We start from the raw sequence: 27,492 nt of genomic DNA, 5'->3' as shown, positions 1-27,492 counted from the left end.
AACTTTTAACTTTAGTTAATTCAATATTGAATTCCCCTGATGATGAACAGATCATTGCTTTCCTTTTAAGAGTCCAATTTCTAAAGGGCAATAGCAATTTATTTTTATCCGAAGCTATAGCTTACAAAAGGCAGCTGATACCTTCCTCACAGCTTTGTGGCTTCTATGTAATTTATACTATATGACCTTTTTAAACTTTTGTATATGTTTTAATGTTTGCTGGCTTGTTCCATAAAATAAACAAAAAAGGTGGTTAATGCAGCTTCTGCAATAGAAACCTTGTGTATCTATAGTATTTATAAAAAAATGCAATATTTTATAAGTAAATATTTATAAACACACACACACACACACACACAAAGGTTTTTGTTGTATAACCCCATCACTCCAAGCTTTTGCTAAAATCTTACACTTGGTTTTTTGTTTTTTTATTTTTGCTTTGTTGTTTTATCTGAATCGTTGATGCTGTATTTCTTGGTTGGGTTACCTGTTTTATTGGTGTTTTCTATTTATTTGCCATTGTCCTGTGTTTAAATTCAGAAACCATTTTACCTTTAAAGCTGTCTTTGAAGTATTTTGAATAATTACATTGTACTCTAAAAGTAGCTAACCATACATTAATTCCTACTAAAGGAGGGCTTCCATAAGAACAACAAGAGTTTGATTGTATTTCTGTCTCTTAGATTCATGCTGCTGATGGTTGATATCGTGGCTGTAATCTTCTCCTTGCTGGGTGAATTCCGAGGCTTATGTGAGAACTGATGGTTTGGAGTCCAGAGGGTGTAACTTACCTGGGCAACTGTGTGTAATTTGCAAACTTAAGGAAATTGAGCAGCAAGACCAGTGTGTTAAAAGGAGACAGATTTCTGTTGCTGAAAACATACATGCAGAAAGGTCGTCCATAGAACTATTCCGCTCAATAGGTCAACAGACAAACAGTAGGATTAGCAAATGGGATGAGTTTCCTCGGTGCTCTCAATGGAAAAAGATTAGCAAGCTCCACATCTGCTGTTCTCCCAGATCTCCCCTTTAAAATATTAATAAATGGATTATTTCAAGATTCAAACACTACTAAGCACCTCTGGCCCAGGGTTGTTTTTTCCCCACAAAAAACAGGAGACTGATTCAGATGGTTGAATTCTGGGGCCAAAACTACTCAAAAATCTGTCCTGCAACAGCAGCAAATAATTGCCAAATTGTATAGAGCTTTTTTTAAAATGCAGGGAGCAATTAGGAGTAGGAAAAAATATTTTTAAATGGGGCAGATATTTAGAATATCAAAAATACCTAACTGCTTCTACTACCTATTTGCTACGAAAATAATCAACTATATTTCACAGCTTTATCCACCGCAGATAAGTATAGTATGCACGTCGCTGTCACAGTATCCTAACGTGGTCTTACAAATTTGATTTAATTTGTGAATCTGATGAGACAGAGGCTTTACCTAGAAAATGACATGAGCATGTCTTTCAATGGAGAGAGAGAGAGAGAGGGAGAGAGAGAGAGAGAGAGAGGGAGGGAGGGAGGGAGGGAGAATCTGCAATAGTCAGGTCAGTGCTGAAATCTTTTTTTTTTCTATACCTATTTTACCCTTTCCCCCTCTACCTTGGTGGAGAGATGAGGAGGAAAAGTAAAACCATGATGTGGAAACCTCCAGTGCCTAGAATTTTGTTACTGTTCTGGGTCTGCATGTGAGCAAAGTTAAGGAAATTAAACATGGCTAATTTTGGTTAAATTGGAATCTGACCCTGCCTAGTTTCCAAACTGCAGGACATAATTGTCCTGCTTTAGACAGGGAATTGGAAACTTACTGTTACAATAGATGGTTAATGAACACACTTTTAGCCTTTAGAACAGATGTGGTACAGCAAGCACCTGAAGGGGTGCCTCCATGCAGGTGGGGTGTCTTGTCCTTTACTGTCCAGAAATCCAAGGCAAGTTGTAGACAGGCGAGATTCCAACTGATTGTTAAACTTCCTTAACACTAAGAACAGTTCAACAGGAGGATCAATTGCTAAATGAGATGAGTAGCTCTTCATCTGGTAGATTTAAGTGCAACCTGAACAGTCCTGTCAATGTTTTAGTTTTGAATTCTGTACTAAGCAGGAACTTAGATTTGGCCTTAACTTTGTTCCTTCCAATACGTTCCTTTGTTTGTGCTGTGGTGGCACAGTGGTTATAATGCAGTATTGCAGGGTAACTGCTCACAAGTAGTTCTATCCTGACTAGCTCAAGGTTGACTCAGCCTTCCATCCTCCCGAGGTCAGTAAAATGAGGATCCAGATTAGTGGGGGTAATATGCTGACATTTGTAAACTGCTCAAGAGTGTGCTGTAAAGCACTGTAGAGAGGTCTTTACGTCTAAGTGCTATTGCTATTGCTCTAAGTATTGCCCAGCTTTAAACATGCATTTTTTTAAAAAATCCCATTTATATCCCGCCCTTCTCCGAAGACTCAGGGCGGCTTACAATCTAAAGCACAAACCAATGTGCCTAGCAATAGCCTTCATTCTATGTATATGCCTGCTTATTAGGGCTTTCGCCCCCCCCCAAGCGCCATTATTACAAAGTCAGCTTATTGCCCCCAACAATCTGCAGCGTATTTAAGGTATTTGATTTTGTAGTGAAATTATTTGCCCTGGAATTCTGTCCAGTCCTGGTGTGCCTATGGCAGGGGTGTCAAACTCAATTTCATTGAGGGCCGCATCAGCATTGCGGTTGCCCTCAGGGGGCCGGGTGGGTGTGGCCTACTGGGTGGGCGTGGCCAGCTCTACATCGTTGGCATCAAGGGTGCCTATGGGGGCCTGGGCAGGAGTGGGACAGATCTGAGGGTCTCTGGCAGGAGGCGGGTCTCTGGGCCAGGGCCAAGGCAGTGGGGGCCGTTCCCTCACTGTTTCCAGGATGGCTTCGCGGGCCTTGTGTTTGACATGTCTGGCCTATGGAAATGCTATTGCGCATATTTTATTACTGCTATAAACAAGTGATCTGTTGCTTAAATTCATCAGTAGTTTCATTACTAGCGTTGCTTAAGCTCATGAATTTCCAGTCAGTAAGGTTAATCTACTAGATGGAAAGGATCAAAGAAAGCTGAACTAGATTTATATCTGTAATGATAGTCGTTTATTTAAGTCTAACACACATTTCCAAAGGACTGATTTGCAAGTGCCTGAACTAGACTACAGGACTGTCAACCTGAAAGACTTAAATTTCTGTAAGCAGAAATTTCACAGCATGGATAAAAGAAAATCAGTCTTAAATCCAACAGAGATGGGACACCTAGTTTGGCAAAACTGATACTAAATTGAATTTTTAGTCACTAGAGGGCTCTGTGTAACTTTCAGATGTCAAACCTCCCCTAAATGCTTTAAGACAAGCTGTCTCCTTCCTAGAAGAGAACTTGGTTACCAAAAGACCAAACTCCCCTACAGTTTTTGTCTAGGATTAGCAACTTTCTAGATCTGCTTGATACTTGATTAGTATTAGAATACCATAAATACTGCCCTGTAAACCGCCCTGAGTCCTACGGGAATAGGGCGGTATACAAATTCAATAAAATAAAAATAAAATAAATAAATAAATCTGAAGGTTTTTTTTTTAAAAAAAAATCAAGTCATAAAATACTGTAGACTGTGATGGGCTATGTAAAACCCTTTTTCCTCTGTGCTTCCCAAAAGCAGAAAACAAGCAATCTACTGCTCTTCAGGTATTTTGCACTAAATTGTCTCTTTTGCCGTCAATGTCAATAACCTATTACCTGGAGATAATGGAAGCTGAATGCCCAAACTTCTGAAGGGCAAGGGCGATATTTTGCTCCATGACCATCAGCAAGCACTTCTTATAAAGCATTTTTGGGCTGAGATGCCAGATTACACCAGTTTAAAAAAAGCATACACATATTTCTGGAACATCTATATTACAGGGCAAAGATATACCATTTCCACTGGGTCAAGTCCACATCAGATTTTGTGCAGTGTGCAAATATGGGCAGGTCTAAAAGCTTGGGAGATTGTTGGTGAGTATTTGAAGTTGTTAAGTACATCTAATGCCATTTAATTGCCTACTGAAGATAGATGTAGTGGCTATTCAAATAGTCAGGAAAGCATTTATTGAACTTTACTGAGGAATGTCATGATCTGAAAACAGCCCGTTCTTACAAATCCAAGAGAAAAGAATTTGGTTTTATTTCTATGAAATCCAGAAGCGTTAGCACAATGATTAAAAAAACAACATCCACGCCTTCTCATCTTTGTTTTATTTACAGTGTACACTACAGTAGAGCAATAAATACTGATGCGGAACAGGATACCACCAATCATTTCAATATGAAAATCATGAGGAGCATGACTGTAAAAACTTGTAGAAGCAAAAGTACCTTTGTTTGGTACCTATATAAAGCTTCACATCAGAAGTTTGGCTTCCACTCTATATTCAACCAAATGTGATTCAGTTTTGGCTTAATCTGTTCCTTTTCATGGCACCTTTCCAGTAATGGAAACTTCCATATTCTTGTTCCATTTTAGTATTAACATGTTAATAGTCAAAACTTTAAGATGGGAGGAAAAGCTACTTAATCTGTTCTCTTGGTTGCCAGTTGGTTTCCTATCAGCAAACGGGGAGTACTTAAGGACCTATGTGTCTGCACAGTAGATATATAGTTTACCATAACATGAAAATCTAAAACTGTTAAGAAGTATACTCCAATATTTAATGTATATATGTGCAACCTAAAACAAAAATTATCTTTATGGTTTCAAAAATGTTTGAATGTGCATATTTATAACACACATTTATAACACACAGGTTGTCCTCACTTAAAGACCTTTCAAAATTATTGTGCTGAACAAATGGCATTTATGACTGTTCTCAAAGTTATGGCCGTTGCAGCACCCCGAGGATCGCATGATCAAATTTTGGGCCACTCACCTGCACTTACAACTGCAGTGACAAATTTAAGAATAGTTTCAAATAATGGGACTTGATGGCTCTCTAAACATTTTTGTTTTGGGAAGCACTAGTTTTACTTTTCCAAGTATAAAGTTTGCAGACTCGCCCCTCTAAAAAGGTGTAGATCTGTTGCCAACAGATGGGTCCTCTATTCTTGCAACAGAGTATTAGTACAATAAAAACATTTCTCTATTATGGAATGCAGAGTGGATGCAGAGCAGACAACAATGAGGCTGGCCAGAATGATAGAAGAGCATCATGGTTCCAGAAAGGTCCAGTAGTTAGTGGATTGAAGCAATTTCTCTATATACAAACACTGATTTGATAATGAAACCTCCCATACAAGGAAGGTATCCTCCAGCCCACAGAGAAAGGTATGTGACATCCCAAGGCCCCTTTTCCCTACTTTACTATGGCTGCTCTCTCTCTAGAATGAAACTAGCGCTATTTTGCATCCTTGTGCCCTAAGCTCTAGTTCCTGGCATGATGGTAGACCATAATACCCCTTGAGAAAAATCCAGTTCCAAAACAGGGGAAGACCTGGGGACCTCCAGATGCTGAAGTCCAACTCCCAGCAGGGCCAGTGGAGAAGAATGCTGGTAATTATAATTCAGCCATCTGGAAGGTTACCAGTTGTCCCCTCTTGGCCCCGAAGAATAGCTGTCAGCATTGGTGTCCTGATTTATGAGAGAGCACAAACGATCCGAGTGCAGCAAGCACAGCCTAATGCAGACATGTCAAACACAAGGCCCGGGGGCCGGATCCGGCCCGCGAAGTGGTTTCATGTGGCCCGTGAAGCCATCCTGAAAACAGTGAGGGAACGGCCCCCACTGCCTTGGCCCTGGCCCAGAGACCCTCCTTCTGCCAGAGACCCTCAGATCTGTCCCACTCCTGCCCAGGCCCCCATAGGCACCCTTGATGCGAACAATGTAGAGCTGGCCACGCCCACCCAGTGGCCATACGCACTCTAGCCACGCCTACCCAGGCCATGCCCACCCTGGCCATACCCACCCGGCCCCTTGAGGGCAACCGCAATGCTGATGCGGCCCTCAATGAAATTGAGTTTGACACCCCTGGCCTAATGCATAAGGGAGATGCCAGGGAAAGAGGGGGAGCTCACCATCCTTGAAATGGATGGCTGTAATCAACTCTCCCATAGCTCTTTGGATCAGATATGGGGAAGAAGTGGGATTCAGCTGGTTCCCAGGGAATTCTTGAAGGCTGTTGATGCAACCTCAAAGAAAGCCAAAACCCAAGATGGTGGTGGCTCAATACTGCTCCTGCGCTGCTAATAACATAATTGATACAATTAGCATCAAATTAGCTTTACCCTCGGCAGCAGGACACAGCAAGTACCAAAGATGCCTGAAGCCCAAAGCTTCTTCAGTTTTGGGTGCTCAGCAAGGCAGATCATTACCATGTTCCCAGCACAGCTGACAAAAGGTAGAGGTGCATTTGCATTTATGGTTTCCATTAAACACAGGTGTACTATGGCGAAAATAGGCAGGAGCCATTGATCATACAAGCCAGGGATATCCAACCATGGCATCTTTAAGATCTGTGGACTTCAACTCCCAGCATGGCTGGCTGGGGAATTCTGGGAGCTGAAGTCCACAGGTCTAAAAATTGCCAAGGTTGGACACCTCCAATATAGGCCATGCTCAGAATAACGTTGAAATAGCAAAACAAGACGCCTGGCTGGAACTCGCAGAAATCATCATGCTCAAGTTGCTGCTTCCAGCTCTCAGGATGGTAAAAGAAATCTCCTTTGCAATGTCTGCAAATTCAGGTAGCATCAATGACCTGGCCCACATATTGTGCTAACCCATGATGTGTCTCTTGTTAAATTGTGGGGCCTGTTAAACCCATAAGCCATATGGTGTGGCTTGTTAAAACATGATTACACGTACATGTTACATGTGTACAATGTGCAAATTTAATCCTTGCAATCTTAAACCATTTTGAAAGTCTTTCCTCCTTTTATATACATAAATCAGAATGTACAGGCAGTCTTAATTAGGAGGCTGAAGCCATAAGGGAAAACAAGGGTTTAATTACAGAAACAAAGCAAAGCACAGAAGCTCCCTCCCAATCCTTGTCCTATTGTCTAATGCCATCCCCCCCACAAGTTCTTGATTTCAATACAGAAATCTCATTTAAAGGAAAACCTTGATTCACTTTAATAGAGTATTTACACTGAAAACGGGACAAGGTAAAATGGAAAGCTGGCACAGTGTAAAGCCTCTAGCATCATCTTTATTTCCAGAATGTTTCTTACAATGCAACCTAAGCCTCATACTGATTTGCAAAACAAAAATATAGATCCACCTTTACAAATAGATGCTAGAGTGAAATCACATCCTACAGTAACATCGATTGGGCCAGGTAATTAAGCAGGCCTGTATGGCAGTCACTGGAAAAGCCAACTTCTATCTTAGGACACCTACAAGGCTGCCTTTTCACTGATACAAAACTAGATTTGAAATTAAACCCATGGATTTATCAATTTCAATCTTGTATGATGCGCTCCTGTTAATCATGAGTATACAGTACATGGCAATAAAAAAGGTCTTAGATACCAATGTGACACAGCCTTTCCCAACTGTGTAAATGCCAGGTTTGCTGATACACTGTAATTCACGGCTAGCATTAACAGTTATTTCATAGGAAACACTACATTTTCATCATTAAAACAGCCCCAAGGGAACTGGCATTCAAAAGCAGACAGCTTTATAACACTAGTTTCTAGGGCAGACAAAGAGGCTTCACCCCATTCAGGGCTTCCTCCAAAAAATGCAAGCAACCATGTAAATTCTGTAACAGAGTTGTACTGTACACCTTTTCAAATGGGCAATGGAAGCACTCCACAACTAAGTGAGCTTATAGAGGCAGCCTGCACTATTTTAAAACATCTCCTCTGGGCCCTGGACTAGACTTTCCAAGTGGGTGACATTGCTGGAAAGAAGCCCTCAGCATCCACATCTTCGAGGGAGATGCTGGCTAGCAAAGCCAGCCAACATCCTGAATGGCAGAACTTAGATTTGCTAACACCCATTTTTTTCTCCCACCCAGCTTATTGTTTACCTCCCATCCCTCTCCTTAATTGACCCACAATTTGAAAGCAAGACTTCATGTGTGCAAGGAGAATTAAGTTCAAAACTCAGCTCCTGGAAAACAAAGCCATGTTTGGAAAGATCACTTTAATTAGGAATACTAAATCTGGCTAAATGCCTTCTATCTGTTCCATGAAGGGAATTTGCCAATTTATTTTAGTTTATTGCAATGCGATTGGAGATATTTTGGCATGGAAATCCACGACTCTCTTCCTACTTAAACTGACAGCCAGATTGTAGACTGCTATATTTCTATCCAATAATATGTATAATACAATAATACGGAGGTTTAATAGGGGAAATGCTGCAGGATCCAGAGAATAAGATAGGTAAGATATTTCAGCCCTGGCTATAGTCTGTTGCAAAAGGATCAGGAGATGACAAAGATGTGGACAAAGTTCCACACATCTCCTCTTCAGGGCTAGCAGTAATGGTCATATTTATTAACAGGAAGGGAAGAAATTTGGAGTGAAGGTTTATAAAAACCTTGAACCTATAAAGTTCAAAACAAGATCTGGGAAAAGTAGTCAGCACTGTAGAAATGAAGCAACAACACACACAACCAGTATTTCCTGAAACTCCCAATAAAATGCAAAAAAAATCCTTTATGGAATGGTCACCCACCAAGTACAGGGATCAGGTGAATTCATTCTGAGAGCAATTCATCTATCAGCTCAAAGCACTCATTCAAAAAAGCATTTTTTACGACTGAAAATAATGTACAAGGAGACTATTTGTCCCAAAACAGGATTTTTAACAATAATCTTTACCTATCCCTTTCCCTATCTATGCATCCAATTTCATTCTGAATGCATAAAACATTCCTAGTGGCCTTGCAAAAAGCATTCTGGGAACATCTTTAAAAGACAGAAGCTTTTCTGAAAAATAGCATAACCAAAACTAACATATGCACTGACACAACAATAAAAAAAAATCATCTGGAAAATAGCTGTGTAGGGACTGCAGAAAAAGGTGAGGATGGCCCAAGGTTCAAGTCCCCTCAGCAGAGAGGACCAGCTTTCGACAGGAAGAACTATGAAAATAAAGGATGTGCTTTTGGTAAGACTCTGGCTGCTAAGATGCACATACTTTCCACAACATCAAAGCAATTCTCCCCACTTTTTCTAGATTAAAGTTTATTGTGCTTCACTGGAGAGCTCATTTCTAAAGGCTCGCCCTGCAGTCCACGAAGCTTAGGCACACTCATTCCCTTCAGTGTTCAGCGCTCAGTTTTAGCCTGGAATCCCATTTCCAGCATTAAATGCAATGCTCAAGTGTGCCCAACCAAGTCAGAGAAAGACACCAAAGGAAAATCACAGCAATGTTGTTTAGGCTCAGACTAAGGATGTGATCAACAGAGAGACTGGCCATTTCATAGACAAGAAACTACTTAAAAAGCTTCATTTTTCATTCTTATATATACATCTATCTACACAAACTCTATGTATGTATGTTACATTATTAAGCTAACATGCCTAATTCAAGGCAAAAGGTAGCTTCGCAAAAGGGGAAGTCAAAAATTGTAAAGTTTCAGCTCAAACTGCTGCTTCTTAGCTTTGCTTCTGCACCTCAGCATGGTCATGCAGCGTTTTATAGGGTTTTATAGACACATATTCATGAAAGCTGCCTCCCTTTTCAGTTTCCCCCCACCAAAAATGTGCATGAAGAACAAAATACAATTCTATTCCTGCAACTCAGCATTTCTCAAACTCGACAACTTTAAGATGTGTGATTTCAACTTGCCAAATTCCCCAGTGGCTGGCTGGGGATTTCTGGGTGTTGAAATCCACACATATCTTAAAAGTTGTCGCGTTTGAGAAACACTGCTACAACTGAAGATCAGCCCAGTCCTTAAGTCCTTTTTACAGCTACCGCTTTACAAACTCCCTTTTCAGCATTTCAGAAAGCCTCCAAAAAGAGGCCACAATTATAGGCAAGACATGGAAACGTTTGTCAAGCTTGGGAGTATCCTTTTTCTATATATATATATATATATATATACACACACATATACATACACATACACACACACACACACACAATTAAGCCAAACTAGACAGCTGCTGTACAAAAAGGCTCAATGCAATTGGGACAGTGTTTAGCGCACTGAAATGTAACAAAAGGTTCTTTCCTATCCTCCACAAAAATATTGTTCTTAAAGAAGTTTGTTTATTTGCATAACCAAAGAGAAGTTGACTAAGCACTGCTAAGACATCAGCCACATTGTGATTTCTAGCAAAGAAAAAACCCTACTTTGGATCCAGGCTGCGTCACGAAATTTCACCCTGATTAAAAAAAATAAGGCCACGTGTTGCAAGAGCTACAACTGAAAACTGACTTACACACCTAGGTCCAAGGCTCAGCTATCAACCAAAGCAAAACAATCAAACAAAGTACTGGCCTTTAGCGGATCCCACTGGGAAATGTTACATTCAGCTGCCTCTGTTACACTGAGTTGTGAACAGTTCCTTTTGTCAATTGCTGAGCTGACTGTAATTTTTGTTATAAATACACAGATGAGTCCCTATATAACAATCATAACTAGATCCTGTTGTGGCTCCCACTTTTGTAAACATTTGGCAATACGTTACACACACACACACACACACATACTTACATATATGTACAGGAAATACATACATGGATTGCTTCCAGCAAACTAATGTGCAAAACATGGCCGCCTCCCATGGAGGACCAGTGATGAGGTATAATTGTATCTGTGTGTGAGTTACCCGTAAGTTAGTTCAGACCTGCTGATCAGGGCTCTAGGTAGCCACAATACCTGCCCTGAATTGGCCTGGATCAGTGCTTTACCCCCACCCTCCCACTGGCCGAGCAGCATCAGATGGGGGAAAGCAGCATCACATCATGGTGCAATTGCGCTGTTCACCATAGGAATTGTCCACACGATCGATTTCTTCAATGACCTTTGTGAAGACCCCTTGAGTCATCTGCAGGGAAGAAAGATGGTGCCGGAGTCACTCCAAGAGAAAAAGTTTACAACTGTCTTTAAGAAGCAGCAGAGAACATATTTATTTGTATCCCCTTTGTTGTTTTTACCAATAACTCACAAGCCACAAACATATCCAACATACCTCCCTCCTCCCATAACCATCACCATAACCATCACCACCACCCTGTAAGGTGAGTTGGGCTGAGTGTGTGTGACTGGCCCAAAGTCACCCAACCGGCTTTATGGCTAAGGCAGGACTAGAACTCACCCATCTCCCGTTTTCTAGCCTGCTGTCTTAACCACAATACTCATAACATTACTGACCCCTTGTCACGTTGACTGGTATTCTATTGGAGCTCTGCTATTTTGGTGGGTAGACTAGGTTTCCCTCCTATTTTAAGGAGACAACAGAGAGCAATCCCACTCCTTTCTCCATTAGAGGGCGTTAGTTTTGTTCCTGTGTTTGCCTTTGATTGGTGAAATAATGACTAAGAAATATAAAAAAAGAACAAGGTTATCTGCTTATATTTAGATGTTGGGACAAAGAAGAATTTAGCTACTCTTTTCTTCAAGGTGGAACTTCACCCATGCACTCATCCTGTTCAAAACTGAACCTGTGAAAAACCCTTAGTCTGTTGCCGAAAGCACAATGGATTTACACAGGCATTTGAAGTGGCATTTTTATGGCTTTTACATCTTATTCTCCACTCCCCTTTAATTTAGGTGAAATCAGAGTCTTACCTGGTTTTCTTTTGCTGAGGATTCCAAGAACACTGCACCCCACGAATCAGCAAGTTTCCGGCCTTCATCCGTCTTTACCTGACGACTAAAAATAAAGGAGTAATTAAAAAACAAAACAAAACCTCACCAACACTATCGCATTATTTATTTATTTTTCAAACTTGTATGGTGCCCATCTCGCCAAAGTCAACTCTATAACTTTTATGGACATATATATTATAACCACAATAGCAGTAGTTATAATCTGGTATATTTTATATATATGCTATATAGGAAATTTTCATGTGTACAATAACTGTCCCTTTATTCTCGTAGATTTCTTTTGCACTTTACGAATTTTTTTCTTGCTTGTTTTCTTCTCTATATGTATCTTGTATTTATGTTAACATCCATGTCCCTCGGCATATAGTCATGCCGGCCACGGGACTGCAGAAATGAGGACTGCCCCCTAGAGTGGGACATGGCTGGGCAGGGGAAAACTTTTTAGTTACCTGATATTGTTCGTTAAAATTTAATTAAAATGTATTTTTTAAAAAGAATCACAACGTAAAGATCATAATGTATCAACATTACTGCAGGACTTTCCTACACTATTTTCTATTCAGCATAAGAGCAGAGCATCCAAATCCTATTCCTTTGCTCAATGCTAATTTTCAGAAACCTTACATCCATAAGAATTGAGTTAAAAAACAATGCAGATAATGATTGCAATTTATGGTACATAAGAAGCCACTGAGAGTTAAATACAATAATAGACTGTTGACAGAGGCCTTAAAGTTTAACTTTGCTATTGGTTCACCTGTTAACCAGTTTGTTTTTATACATAGTAGATAGATGACAGGTCAAACTGGTTGCAAATAAATGTAGAAGTCTGTACATTTTGGGTCTGATTCCGAAGAGAGGGGGAAGGAAACTAGAATTGTTGCAATATATTTATCAGTATTCAATCATGATGAATAATATGAGTGTGTTTCTGCCTTTTTAATGCACATTTTTCCTTTTCTTTTTAATATTTTGTCTATTTTCATTTTGTTTTTGTAAAAAAAAATATTTTTTTAAGTTTGTATTTTACCTTAACTCTCTGAATAAAATAAAAACAAAATAAAAAAAACAATGCACCTGATTGTTTTTTTCTCTAGAGACAAGATTTGATGTAGATAAACATTTCAGAAACACATGGTCCTATTCCTAGAGCAAGATCCATAAGAGTTTATAATTATTTACAAAAAAGGGACTAATTAAGATGAAATTCTTCTTTGGAATGACAGGAATGTGGATGTAGCCATTGGTACATACAAGGTGCTATTCATAAAAGCAGAGAGAAAACTTTCCTGCCCAGGCCTCTCAGTAGAAAAAAAAAGGTACGGTATGTAAAAACTAATGTGAGAAAAGGTTTTCAGGATTATAAGAAAATCAAAGAACATCCTTTGAAGGCAGTGACAACTTTTATTATAAGCCTGCTTTAAGAAATTATGGTGAGGGAATGGAAAATGGAAGCCCGTTTAGGAATAAGTAACTAAAAAACTCCACCCACTCCCACATGTTGCAAATATTTTGCAAATGTGCTCCAAAACTTCCAAAATTCTTCCATCCAGAAAATTTGTCTGATTCTAGAATTCAGACACCTTTAGAAAGAAAAATGACTCAGATTACAGCCAACACTTCAAAGACATTGAAGCCATCTCTCTTCTTATTCCTGAGTTATAATTTCTTAAGCAACAGACAAAAGTTCTTACCTTTCTAATGACAGATCAGCTTTATTGCCAACAAGCACTACAGGCATCCTGCCAAACGAAGGAGGAAGAGCATTTCTAAAAGTTGCTTCTTATATGCCAAACAGAGAAGTCATTCCACTCCACTCACAACTTCCATAGTTGTATCTATGGGGTCACTTGCTTGTTAATTTCATGCAACAATTCTGCATATGGCTAGGACAGTTCTGAATTTTTGGTTGCAGGTATACCTTTCCTTGCATGGTGTTGCAGCTGAAGGTACAGGTAGTCCTCGGCTTATTACCACATTTGGGACAAAAATTTCTGTTGCTAACCAAGGCAGTTAAGTGAGTTGCGCCAGATTTTGTGACTTTTTTTTGCCAGAGTTGTTAAATGAATCACTCCAGTTGTTAAATTAATCACACAGTCATTAAGCAAATCCACCTCCTCCCTCCCCCCAACCCAATTGAGTATGCTTGTCAGAAACAGATTAAGAAAGTCACAAATGGGGATCACAGGAACCCAGGACATTGCAACTATTTTAAACATATATGCAGGCTGCCAAGTGCCCAAATTCTGATCATGTGGGGATGCTGCAACAGGTGTGAGGGCAGATTGTAAGTCACTTGTTTCAGTCTTGTTGTAACATCTAAACTGTCACTAAATGAATGACTGTAAGTTGAGGACAATCTGCATTTTCCAATAAATCCTTGCCTATATCTTAAATGAAAATATTTTAAAGAATGCACCCAATTATAAGCTTTAATCATTTTACATGTTCTACTGCCCTTACTCCTTGGTGCAAGTTTTAAGACGTCTAGACTTTAGTTCCCAGAATTCCCCAGCTAGCAGGCCGGCTGAGAAATTCTGGGAGTTGAAGTCCACACACAATTTGCACAGGTTCTGAAACACTAGAGAGAAATGCAGTCTGAACATGCTGACGAATCCAGTTCTGCATTGGTATCATTACATTCTAGGCAAAACCTTTGTTTTATATAAACCCCCAAAGTGTCATCATTTAGAGGTGACATATTGCACTAATGTTGTTCAGTCTGGAGTCTATTTCTGGGAGAGAATCTGGAGTAAACAAGTTAATATTTCCAGATGTTAATACAGATGTGACAAGCCACTGAACCCTTCCCTAGCCCAGCCTTTCAGACAAAGGTTCCCTAGTAACATGCTTGAACATCTTGCCTTAGATGTAAGTAGCTCCTGATCTGCCATGTTAATGTTTACCTTGTCTTCCCTCTGCTTTCATATAACTTGCTGTGCAGGGACTTCACCACCTGAAAACTGGCAGAGGCAAAAAAGAAGTTTAGAAGAGCTACTTACATCTTTAGTGTGAGTCATGGATTGCTAGAAAACGTTTTAAAATATTATCCCCAAAATGCCCCTTATAGATAGGAATCCATGAACCAGAAAAATATAGTGTGAATCTGAATGCTTTAGATTAGAAGATAACAACAACAAAAAGGTATATGAACACAGTATTCTAATTAGATAAACCTGGGACTTAGCTTGGAATAATAGCTTTATTTGTCTCTCTAAGAGTCCAAATTTTAATCATCTATGGGGATGCTGCAACGGTCATATAAGAGTGAAAAACGGTCTTAAGTCACCTTTTTCAGTGCCACTGTAATGTCGAACAATCGCTAAGCGAATGGTTATAACTCAAAGACTAACTGTATTAAGGGAAGGACTTCTTTGTTTCAAGACCCTTACAGAATCCAGGCAATTCCCATGTTTTTATCAGGACCTCATTGTCCAACTGCCTTGTACCATAATCAGGCTCTATCTGTGCCCCCTTACCTTCTGAGAGATGTGACAGAATAGACCAGCACATAGCCATGGATGCCAATGATAAACGAGTGAGGCAAGATAGTGTATTCATCCTGGACAAAACACAGAAGAAAGGAATCCCCAATCCCTGTTAGGAACCGGGCCACACAAACTATAGGTCCGTGGTGCCGAACCGATGGCACGCGTGCCACAGATGGCACGCAGAGCCCTCTCTGTGGGCACGCATACCGTTTCCCCAGTCCTAGGCCTTCAGCTGGGTTTTATAAAACCTTTTCACTTTAGGCCTCTGCCATGTGCAAAAAAAAAAGGTTCAATCAATCTTATCGATTTCAACTTCTCGCAGGAAAAAAAAAAACTCGCAAAGTTGGAATTGATTGATTGAACTTTTTAGTCCCACCCAGTCTGCCTTTACCACTGCAGCCACGCCCACCCAACGGGCCACACCCACCCGGCACCCGACGACACATAAGTGGGTTTTGGGTTGCAGTTTGGGCACTCAGTCTCTAAAAGGTTCGCCATCACTGCTATAGGTGAACGGTGGGCAAGCAAGCGAAACCAAAACCATACCCCCGCCCCCCCCCAGTCCACGGAAAAATTGTCTTCCACAAAACCAGTCTCTGGTGCCAAAAAGTTGGGAGCCGCTGCTCCATGAGATTGCTGAAAGACACCAACTAGGTGGAATTTTTAATTCAGGAACAGATCATTTCTAATGCCAAGTGCCTAGTGGATACTGAAATTCTGAGGTGGTTGCTTGACACCCAAGGGACACTAGCAGAATTAAGACTGATGAATCCCAAAGAGACATCATCCCCCCAAACTGCAGCTCCTAGGCCAGCAGCATTAAGATGCAAGCTGTCTCTCTCTTATGACAGGTGATGAGCAAGAAAGGCCACACTCCCATTTGTACGTGAAATGATGGGGGAAAAAAACCTTACCTGTCCCGCAGTGTCCACAAGCTGCAAGTGGAATTCATCCTTTCCCACCATCAACATTTTGTTGTAAGCTTAAAACAAAAGGGAAGGAAGGAAGTAGATGATAGGGATGTTACTTGGGCCTCTCTGAATCCTTCCTAAAATTCAGCAACTTCCTGAACTTCTCTGCATTTGAGTCATTTTGATTCTGCTGCCGCCTCATTTTTTCCTTGGGCCAGAGCCAGCTTTGGCCCAGAACTACAGGTAGTCCTCAACTTATGACCGGTTGTTTAGCAATCTATGCGATCCTTGGTGCGCTCCGAGCTTGGCGGTTTTCTCACAGGTGTTTCAATGCCAAACTGGGTAATATCATCAATGCTAGAAGGGAGAGGGGTTTGTTCTTATTTTTGTATACTAGCAGTTTGCCCTGTCAGTGTTGCCCTGTCAGTAGTTCCTTGATTGACAATCATTTGAAGTTACGATGGCCTCAAAAGGGATGCTTTACAGTCTGTGAAGCACTTCTCACTGTCATAAAATGTTATGCTATTTTACTTATAGTCACATGACCGCATTTCAGGCACTTCAGTTCACATTTCTGACCGAATGCCATCCATAATCATGTAATCATCATTTACAATCTTCTCTGCCAGTTTCCCCAAAAAGTCATTGGGGAAGCCAGCAGAGGAGGTTGTAAGCTGCTGCCAGCTGCTGAGAGAACTCCTGCCTGGGAGTTGGATGAAAGAAATTCCAGGATGGCAACTGACATTCTTAAATAAATGAAGATCTCAGTTCGCAGAAGGGGTTCTCTTCCATGCATGAAGATGAACTCCTCCCTTAGGGTACAGAAATGGGACTTAAGACCACGCTTTTCACCCCATTACACCTGGGAGGCCTCATACAATTACAGGCCCAAGCAATGTGTGTCAACTGGAAGAGCTTTCCAAATAATTGCAAGAATGGCGCCCACTTGCAGAATAACACAAGATGGCTTCTGGAGGAGGGCTGTGCCTAGCATCAGCTGGGTGTGCGTGTCAGCAGCTACAGAACACAAATGTAAGTGGAGCAATTTATACACATTGCTGGACCCTGTAGCCTGCCAAGGCCCCTTGCCTGTGGCCCCTTTACACATACTACCGTGTTTCCCCGAAAGTAAGACCTGGTCTTACTTTCTTTGGGCTCTGAAGTAAGCACTAGAATTTACTTTCGGGGAGGGCTTACTTTTTGCTGGTACCGGTAGGCTGTGACCACGTGGGGGTGGGGCTTGTGCATGGGGTGAAGCAACGCAGCAGCGAGAGCGTGGTGGCGCACCAGGTACGGTACCGGGATGGGCGGGGTGCACATGCCCTTTCTCTGCCAGGCCAGCCCCTGGGTGCCCGTGCTAGGCGGCAGCAGGAAGGGTGCCGAGGTGATAGTTCGGGGAGGGAGGGTGGTGAAGCAGGCAGGCATCCTGCCATCAGCACCCATGCCTTTCCTTACCTGATTCCCAGCCCCATGCCGTTTCTCCTTCGCAATCCGCCGCCAGCGCATGCAGGGAAACAAATGAAGTTGGGGGGGAGAAGTCAATCAATTCCACCTTCACGCGATCTTTTTTTTTTTTTTGCGAGAAGTTGGAATGGATTGATTGAACTTTTCCCCCCGCTAACTTCTTTAGTTTCCTTTCAGGTAAGGAAAGGCATGGGTGCTGACAGTAGGACACCCGCCCACTTCACCACTCTCCATCCCCAAGTCTCCAGCGCTCCACCTGCCACTTTGGTGCCCTTCCCGCCACCGCCCAACACAGCCACCCATGGCTGCGCTCGGAGCCTCCAGGAGCTGTAGAGATCTCTGTGCGTCCTTTCTGCGGTGCGGTTTTTGGCGCCGCATCTGGCAAACAGCATTTGCCTCACTGTTTTTGGCAGCGCTTTGGGGGGATGATCTATCCCATTTGCAGCATGGCCGCCATCCAATTGCCGCGCCATCTCTCAGGAGGGCAGCATCAGTTGCCAATGCAGCGGCAAGGAAGATGGAAGGCAATCCTGCCCACCAGATCAGCCTGGCAGGGGTCGGATGAGAAACCGAGTGGCACAAAAAGCAGCGCTGAGCCTCCAGGAGCTGCAGGGATCCGGATGCGCCCTTTGGAGACCTCCTGCAATGCGAAGCCTCTCCCTGTAAGCAATCCGGCTCACAGTAGGCTCGTCCCGCATGTGTGGCAGAGCTGGAGGAAGGGGACGGGCCACGCCTCCCATGACGGCCAACCTCACCCCGGGTGAGCAGGATTGGGGAGCTGCAAGGAGCCTGGCCTAAAGTTTCCTGAAGCTGATGGGAACTGTGACCCGCCGCAGCTGAACAATTTAACCGAGCTGCAAAATTGAACTCACAACAGCGGCACCAGCAGCAGGTAAGGCGGGTGGAAGCACACAATCCAGCCTGCCAAAAAAAGTATGGTGGGACGGAGTGGGTGGGGTTAAGGAGAGCTTACATTTGGGGGTAGGCTTATATTAGCCCAAACCCGCAAAAGTAAACTAGGTCTTATTTTATGGCTAGGTCGTATTTTCGGGGAAACACGGTAGTGCAGGGGTCCCCAACCTGAGACCCATGGCCCACTACCAGGCCATGACCTATTTGCAACTGGGCCACGTGAGTGGTGGGCTGGTGTGTGCACGCACACACCTGCCCAGCACACAAAACCACCCCCTCTTTCCCCCCCTCCCCCTCGCACCTAGCTGCCAACCCAGAGAGGCTGAGTAACACTGTACTAGGGGACCCTATAGTCAGCCAAGGTCTCCCAGCCCATGGAAACCTTCTGTACCCCAGTGAGCTTGTAAGCCTCCTGCTCCACAGCAGTTTAGCACAAATTGTTGAACCCTGCAGCTGGCTGACTCTTCCAGGGCAGGGAACAGGCTGGGGTCACCAGGGCCTTCTCCAGCCCTTGAGGCACCCCTGTCCTCCACATTATGACCATAGCTGGGAGAGTTGTGATTGCAGTTGAGTGAAATGGTCATGTGGATGTCTCACTTAATGAACACTTCACTCATTGAGATTCCAATCCCAATTTTGGTCATAAGTTGAGGATTACCTGTAGGCTAGACATATTTCTTCTTTCCCAAGATCTGCACTCATTCTGTTTCCTACAAGCAATATCAGACCGGGGTAAGCTAGCAGCACCTTCTTCCAATGAGGCCCATTGGAAGGAAATCCCTCATCCAATAGAGGCACGCAAAAGACTGCAAATACTGTAAATAATTAGGTAGATGATAGATGAGGAGAGAGAGAGAGAGAGAGAGAGAGAGAGAGAAAGAGAGAGAGAGAGAGAGAGAGAGAGAGAGAATGAATTTTGCTAATATCTTTTGTTGCTTCACCCGCCAAAGCAATTGTGTTGTGGTTTTTTGTTTGTAAAAGATGGTAGAAATCAGCTAGCTTTAATTGTAGTTGATGTTTCCAAAGCTGGCGAGGCAATTACAACAAATCTTCAGCAGAAACAACATGCCCACTTGTCAGCTGTAAAGATTTATATCGGCAAGAAAGAAGGTCCACATACTGTGGTGACACACTGAAACGATGGGACAATTGTCTAGCACACAGGTAGGCAACCTCGGCTTTTTTATGACTCATGGACTTCAACTCCCAGAATTCCTGAATCAGCTGACTCAGGAATTCTGGGAGTTGAAGTCCATGAGTCATAAAAGAGCCAAGGTTGCCTACCCCTGGTCTAGCACCTGCAGAGGATGTCCCACTGCATTAAAAATAAGGGGGCTTGAGTGTCATAACCCAGGGTTTGGAGGAGCTACTGTGATCCAACTGGTGTTGTAAACTAAGGTGTAAACTTAGTTTGTAGGAAGCAGAGGAACAAAATCACAATGTGGTCCTCTGCTCAGTGCAGAGGCAGCTAACAGGATGAAAGAATGCTTTTACTACATCCCCGATGACTTGTAGAAAATGTTCCATTTATGAGATAATATTGGGCAAATGTATACATATGTAGACTCTTTTAACAATTCATTGCTATATTAGCCGTGCTCCGCTAAATGATTTCATTAGTTAAACCTTCCCCTCCCCATGCGTGATCCTTGCCTTAAGCCTCCAGAAACTAACTTAACTATTTCAGAGGACAGAACAACAGATTTATAAGCAAACCTGCCTTCCAACCACCTAAATTTGTTCTTTGAATAAAATGGGCGGGAAGGGCAACCCCCAACAAAAACAGGAAAGGACTGGTGTGTAGGGGAAAAGGTTTGTGGCAAAGCAGGAAATGAGTGCAGAGGTACTACTGAATCTCTCTTAAAAGAAAACAAATGCTCAGAGACGTTTCAGTTTTTACACTCTGCCCCGACTTATTTTTTTTCTGATTTTAGTAAAACTTGAGAAATAGCAGATATGTTCTGTACTGAGATATAACCATGCACCTTTCTAGTCTCAGCAAGCAAATTGGTTCATAGTTAAAACTGTGTTCAAGTCAACATCTCTGCAATTTTCTGTTCGAGTCTGCTCAAAATTGTTTTGATCCGGCAGGAAGAGAGAATGTTCTTCTTTCCTATGTACTGGACTCTTTAAGAATTTAAACATCTGGAGGATGTCCGCAATTGTTTTTACTGGGCATTATTACAGATACTACTGTTGTGGACACTAAGTTGATGTTGAATTTAATTACGGCAGCGAGACTTTTAGTAGCGCAATATTGGAAGAAGGAAGAACTGCCGAATATAGAAGAATGGACTTTAAAAGTCTCCAATCTGGCGGAAATGGCAAAGATCTCAGCATACTTGAAAGACCAGTCGCAACAGAGATATATTGTGGAGTGGAGAAGATGGATTGATTACATCCAGAATAAATATGGGACTAAAAAGTTTCACCTAGCATTTGAATAAGTATTGATGTGATATATAAATTATTTGTAGTTATTTTAATAAGAGTTAAAGTGCGATAGAATTTAATATTTTATTGTTGTTTGCATATGGTAGATTATGATTTTTTGTATTTTTATACCCGTATTTAGCTCTGGGAAGTTGGGGAGGGGGGAGGGGGAGGGGAGGGAAGAGTTGGGGAGGTTTGGGGATAGGGGAGGGGGTTGGGAGGGGTTTTGTCTTTTAAAAAATGTACTGTAAAACTTTTCAATAAAAAAAAAAGAATTTAAACATCTGGAGGATGCGGGGGGGGGGGCTTGGTGGAAGAATAAAAAGGACAGAACTTGTCCTATTTCTCAGTGATCACTACCAGACTGTCTCCAACAGATTAAGAGAACGCATTCCGTTTTCATGCACATGAAAGATTAACTAGTTTTTATCTCTCCTTTGAAGACATCCTACTTGAGCATGCATTGCCTGCCCTAGGCCACTGAGTTCACTCTGCTTACTTCCAGGTTAATGGATACAGGCCCAGGTAAGTAATTCCTGCTCAATGAAATAATGTCTGAATGACTAGACGAATGCTGCCCTCCCTTTACACATCCCATCACAGTCTTCCCCAAGTTTCCTTTCCTTTCCGCCACCTGGAAGTCTGGAATCTGTACTCCCAACACATCTGGGAGGCACCCAGTTATGGAAAGTTAATTTAATAGTATAAATGACAATTTCCAATTGCAGGAATAGTCATGGAATACGATAACAGCTGTAATTACAGTATTATCTGGCATTCTGAGACGGTTGGGTATTCTTAAGGGAGATTGGAAAGACCAAAAAAAAAAGCATTCCCATAATACTTACAACACTCTAAACATGTTCTTTGCATTAGCTGCATCAAAACATCTTGTGGTTTGCAGAACCTGCAGCTCTGGAAATTTCTATCATGTGAATATGTAAACTTTTACCTGTCAATTGCAAGGTAGAGCAGGAAAATTCCCTGCAATCAATAGAAGGAAGATGTGGTATGAATGGGTAGAGGTGTAAGTGGCTACAGATCCCGGTTCTGAAAAGCCTGGATATACGTAGCATATATAGCTGGAATATAAATTTTGTGTAAGACATAAATGGAATCCTATTGAATCCTGGCTTTCATTTATGAAGAACAGGTGCTGGCAGACACAGCTATACCTCTGCCAATGCACATGTTAAGTGTGATGGAACCATTTACTGGGAGAAGAAATCTCAAGGATTGGTTTTATCTGGAGATGACAATTGCAGGTTGACAAGGAAAGGAAGATGTGCATTTCTCCCTGTTAACCCTTTGGGGATCAGGGTCATCTTCCTTTCAGAGCGAACACAATGCTAACATGAATATCCTTTTTTATACTTGCCAATACAGCTTTCCATAGCATGGAATCGAGATTACGTAAACCAACCTTATCAAGCCTTTCCTCTCCCTAATATATACTTATTCCTAGTAAGGAAGAGAGAGAGATACATATAATAAAAGGACAGCAACAGCATACTTACTGCTTTCCACAGTGGGTTCATAGCATTCCAGAAATTCCCCATCAATGAACTGGTGAGCAAGAGATGTCTTACCTGAAGAGGAAAGATGGCAAAAAAGAAAAGTACTGCTGTGGAGATTTATTGGTGATGTAGAATACAATTTAAAGCAACAGAAAACATTCATATTATCCTGATCATAGCAATGAAAACTGTCCTGTTCAGCGTAACAGGATAAAACCGCAATTATTAAGATTAACATACCCAAAAGGGAGAATTAAATAAAAAAACTGTTTACATTCCATACAAGATTTGAGGGTCTGCCACAAACAGGATTTATAAAAAAAATCTCTACCAGAAGCATGTTCTCTCTGCACCCTACAGCTTTTGAATTTCATGACTTTCTGGTCCCATTGTTTCAAATCAGAATTACGAAGGAGCGAGGACAGGAATAAACACAATTTTAACTATTAAATGATACAAACTGCCTGCATCTGATAAAATGGGCTCCAAGAGGGTTGAACTAGTGACTGATCTGGAATTACTGCCAGTATCTGAGTGACAGTAGACTTCTGATTACCATTGTTTAAACCAGGGGTGTCAAACTGCTGGCCCACGGGCTGGATGCATCATGCCAAAACCACGCCCACCCCATTCCTGGCAATGGGAAAAAAGTTTCGATACGTGACGTGACATCGCAAGTTTGACACCCGTGGTTTAAACTAATACGATTCCTTCTCTCAGGCCTACATTATACTACTAGAATACAATACTTTGGACAACTAATAGCAGACCTGCAGCCAAACCTCTGGGTTTTTCTCATTTCTGATACTCTAAATTTAAAGCTTCCCATTGTTTATCTTATTAAACATGCACGCCACCCATTTCCCAATGATTCTGATATCTCCCAATGATAACTGATAACACCCTCCCCTCTAAATTTCTCTTGGGAAACACTGAACTGTCCTGTCATATCATGAATTATCTTTGGAATTTCCATTTTAGAAGATTTAACATCAAAATAAATACGAAGATATGTTGAAGAGTTTTGAGATATACTTGGCTACATTTTCAATACTGATTGATCCTTGGTAATAGATAAGTACCATACTCTACAGTGCTGCATACCAGTATTGTATCTGAATATACACAAGTAGTCTGTGCTCTCTCTTTCTCTGGAAAATTAGTTTTGGACACACCATAGTTGAATACAGGTAGATCAGGTTTATGTAGCATGCTAAATCCAAATCCCAGGTTAATAAATACAACTGCTGAATTCACTATATGGTATTATTAGATTTTTATCAGGCATTTATTCCTTTATAAGTAACCCAAAGCAACAAACATTCCTAATATTCCTTCCTTCTCCTATTGTCCCCACAACAATCCTGTGAGGTGGGTTGAATTGAGAGAATATGGCTGGCCCAAATTACGCAGCCAAGCTTTCGTGCCTAAATTCAACCTCCTGGTTTCTCTTACCACAATAGTCTAGTTCACACAAGGCCACAGCTAGGATCTGATATTAAACCACAGACTACCGTACTTAAAAATCCACTAAACAAAATAGCCCAGACAATTAATGTTCTACCTAAATAAGGGTATAATGGTGGAGATCCAAGGTCTGTTCATGAATTGTCATGAACCAGGATTTTTTAAAAAAAACACATTAGCAACAAAGAACACGTGTATACATAATTCATAAGTCTCCAGGCTATATTTATAGTTAAGGATGAGGAAGAAAGCCAATCCCAATATTACTTCCTCAGTGCCACTCTAGTGTGCAAGAACAAGCCCTTCAGTGCTTTGGATTTGATTTAGAGGTCTGCAGAAGCCATAGGAGCATGAACTTATTTGTGACTCATTAAAGCAGCCCTATTTGTTTGGACAGCCACTAAGGGAATGTTTCCAGGAAAGGAGAGTGGAGACTTTTCTACTCCCACTCATTCCAATGCCCCTCTTCCCAGTCAGATCGGAAGCACTCCATACTCCTAACAGCTGATCCTAGTTTTGCTATCCATCGCTGTAATTTAGCCAACAGTTTCCAGCTGTAGATACCAAGAGACGTTAGGAGAATACAAGTATATTTTGCAAAGCTTAGTCACACTTAGCCAAGGAACTGTTTAGGAAGATTCACAACAACTGATTTTAGAATGTTATTCTTGGCATCCTATTTCTCTACCATATTAAGCTACTTGGCTCAGATGTACATCTTAGTGTGGAGCATGTGCAAAATACAAAGAAATCACAGTATTCAATTTCTGGCTAACCATACCAAGCTTAGTATTTATATTATAAGCTTTCTTTTAGGATATCAGTACATCACTTTAGAATAGATCTTTACACTCTACAGCAAGCTAGGATGCTGTATTGTTGCATTTTTTTCAGATGCAGTGAAGATTAACGAGGTGCCTAAAATTTGAGAATAAGTATAGTAATGTTATTGTAAGTTAAAAAGAATTGACATTTCAAATATCTGTTCAGGATTATTTGAACCCAGATATTGTCTTGCAGACTGATCTTATTTCACAGGGCTATTTTGGGGGGGGGGCACGCTGTGTTCCTGTAGGAAAGATGACATAGAAATACAATAGTTGATGTATCCTGATTCCATCAATCTCTGCTTATATACATTAGCAAAAACAGTCCTAATGACAGCATCACTCAGAAAGATATGGGCCAATGAACAATTAGATCAGTTTGTAACTCAAATTCTTAGTCCAAATGTGAAGTGTTTTCTTTTGCAATAACTCACAACAAGAGTTCTGGTATATCTCAATCCCCATTCTGATCTGTTCAAACAAGGCACAGATGGTTGATTAATCAACCAAGTGTACACATTACAGCTCAATATACACATCACTTTTCAACAGGGTCTATAACATATAGACATCCATTAGGTGCAGGAGGGGCAAAAAATCTCTCATTTTTTTCAAACACCTTTTCATACAGAGGTACCCAGATGAATCTTTCACATAATTACTTAAAAAGACAAAAAAAGGCTGTTGCAAATTTAATCCAAGGAAACAAACGATTTCACTGTCCAGGCACCCGTGAATAACCTCTGCCCTCTGCTGATTTCCTCCCACGGCATATGGATTAATAGAAAACATAGCCCGGGTGACTCCTTGCATTTCTCTTCAGGGGAAGAGGAGATCAGATGGGTTGGGAATTGGGTAGGCACAAATAGCTCCCTGAGGACAAACTAGTAAAGGTCAGGAAATAGCTGCCCACTACTTGCAAGTTTTGCCTACTCATGTGCTACTAATACTAAACCTTGGCCCGATGAGCAGAAAATCTATCTCCAGAGACTGCTTAAAAATAAGTTGTTCACTAATAAGAGCAGCACTGGATGCAAGCATGTGCATTGTTCAGACAGATTCCTCCCAATTAATTCCATTCCCTCCCCCAAAGTCTTCATCTGAGGGTTTCTCCAAGAATGCAAAGCAAGGCAAAGGGTGGCTTTGTCAGGAACCTTTTGCACTTCTCCCCTGTATTTTTTCATCAGGCAATTTCCCACCTTTTAACCACTGATCTGCACAACCACCTTGTGAAGGCAGCAGAGAGATAAATGATCTATGTACAAAGTTCAAGCCCAGGAAGCTCAAAGACAGGAAATCCACGAAGCAATGGGGCATAGCCGCCCTAAACCTAGACCACTCTAAAAGTCAAAGGGTATTATTTCATCAAACGAGCTCTATTGCCTACTTGACCGGATCTTTCCAGGAATACTTTCCAATGTAATTCCGGGCAATTTAGAAGAGCCAAGTATCAGGGCTTTTACCCGCTTTAGGCTGCAAAACTCCGGACCACCTGGTAAAAGCAAAGAGCGCACGCCCTATTGTTGCGGCCAAAATATGGATGCTCTAATAGCAATAGTACTCTTTTATTACTCCTAGCAATCGGACCCTCTTTGCAGCTGAACACTACGTCTAAGACCGCTCCAAAGTCACCGCATCCGGATCCGTGGTCCGAGGGTTGCCACGGGGCTTAGCATCTTCTGCGACTTCGCCCGCAGCAACCGCTTGCTCTTTCACGCCCTGCCACCGCCCAGCAACCGGGGCAACCAAGGTGGGAATCTCCCTGGCGCGTTCTGGCGCTCGCTCGCTCGCCCGCCCGCCCGCCTCCCCTCCCGTCCCTCGCCTGCCAACTCCCGCCGCTCCCGCCCTCTCCGCCAGGCAACCCCCGCCAGCCCCCAGACGCCTGGCGAGTCGCCTTCCAGACTCGGTCCGCTCAGGACCGGCGCAAACCCGCCGCCCCGCCCTCGGTTCCCCTTTCCGCTGCTCTCCTCCTCGCCGCCGCCGTCGTCGCTGCTTCGGCACGTGCCCAGCCCGCCCGGCTCCCTTTCCCACAACGCTCACTATGTTCCCCGCCGAACTTCCAACTCCCGCCCTCGCCCGGCTCGCTCGGCGGAGAGTAGCCGCCCGGCACCTCTTGCCACGTGGTGCCTCCCGCGGACGGCCCCCTCCGCTTCCCTCCGACCCCGGGCAAAACGCCACTCACCGACTGAGCGGTATCCCAGGATCACGACCTTTCGGTAGCGCACGAACGGCATTGCCCAGCAGCGGCTCCCAGGCCAACCGAGCGCGGGGGGGGAGGAGGGGGAGAAGGTTAGTAGTAAGGGGGGAGGAGAGGAAAGGGTGGGCTACCGCAAGGCGGGCGGGCCGAGCGATAAAGAGCCCGCCCGAGTAGAGCCGGGGACGCCGCAACTACAAACGCCCACGTGACCAAAACACTGGCCTAGAGCCGCCGCTTCTGATTGGCCCGGGGCGGAGAGGCGCCTGCGCCCTGCGGACTTCGCCCTTCCATTCATGAAAAGTACGAGCGCCTTAGAATGGAGCGCGTGGCTTCCAAACAAACAACTGAGCGTAAGCGCGCGCCCGGCCGCCCTTTTATTTTGCTTCTCGGGGGTGGGGGGGGAGGGAAAGGCTTCGGGGGGGGGGGTTGGCTTCGCTGAGCTGGGCTCCTCGCGCGGCTTCGATCGCGGCACCGCGCAC

At 42.6% G+C, this 27,492-nt stretch overlaps 1 protein-coding gene across 1 annotated transcript; it reads right to left on the bottom strand.

Moving 5' to 3' along the window:
• Positions 1-10,717: 10,717 nt before the first annotated feature.
• Positions 10,718-27,050, bottom strand: RHEBL1 (RHEB like 1; the record flags this gene model as incomplete). Its single annotated transcript, XM_081316303.1, has 8 exons — positions 10,718-11,009; positions 11,753-11,837; positions 13,489-13,536; positions 14,701-14,757; positions 15,274-15,356; positions 16,200-16,267; positions 22,523-22,594; positions 26,999-27,050. 8 exons carry the CDS (start codon positions 27,048-27,050, stop codon positions 10,920-10,922), a joined length of 555 nt encoding a protein of 184 aa, XP_081172429.1. The 3' UTR covers positions 10,718-10,919.
• Between the last annotated feature and the right edge of the window lie 442 nt (positions 27,051-27,492).

The sequence above is a fragment of the Vipera berus genome, assembly GCF_964194415.1.
Source record: "Vipera berus genome assembly, chromosome: 2".
In the NCBI taxonomy this organism is placed as follows: Eukaryota; Metazoa; Chordata; class Lepidosauria; order Squamata; family Viperidae; genus Vipera; species Vipera berus.
Note: the sequence above shows the minus strand (reverse complement) of the source record. Positions and strands in the feature narration are given on the sequence as shown.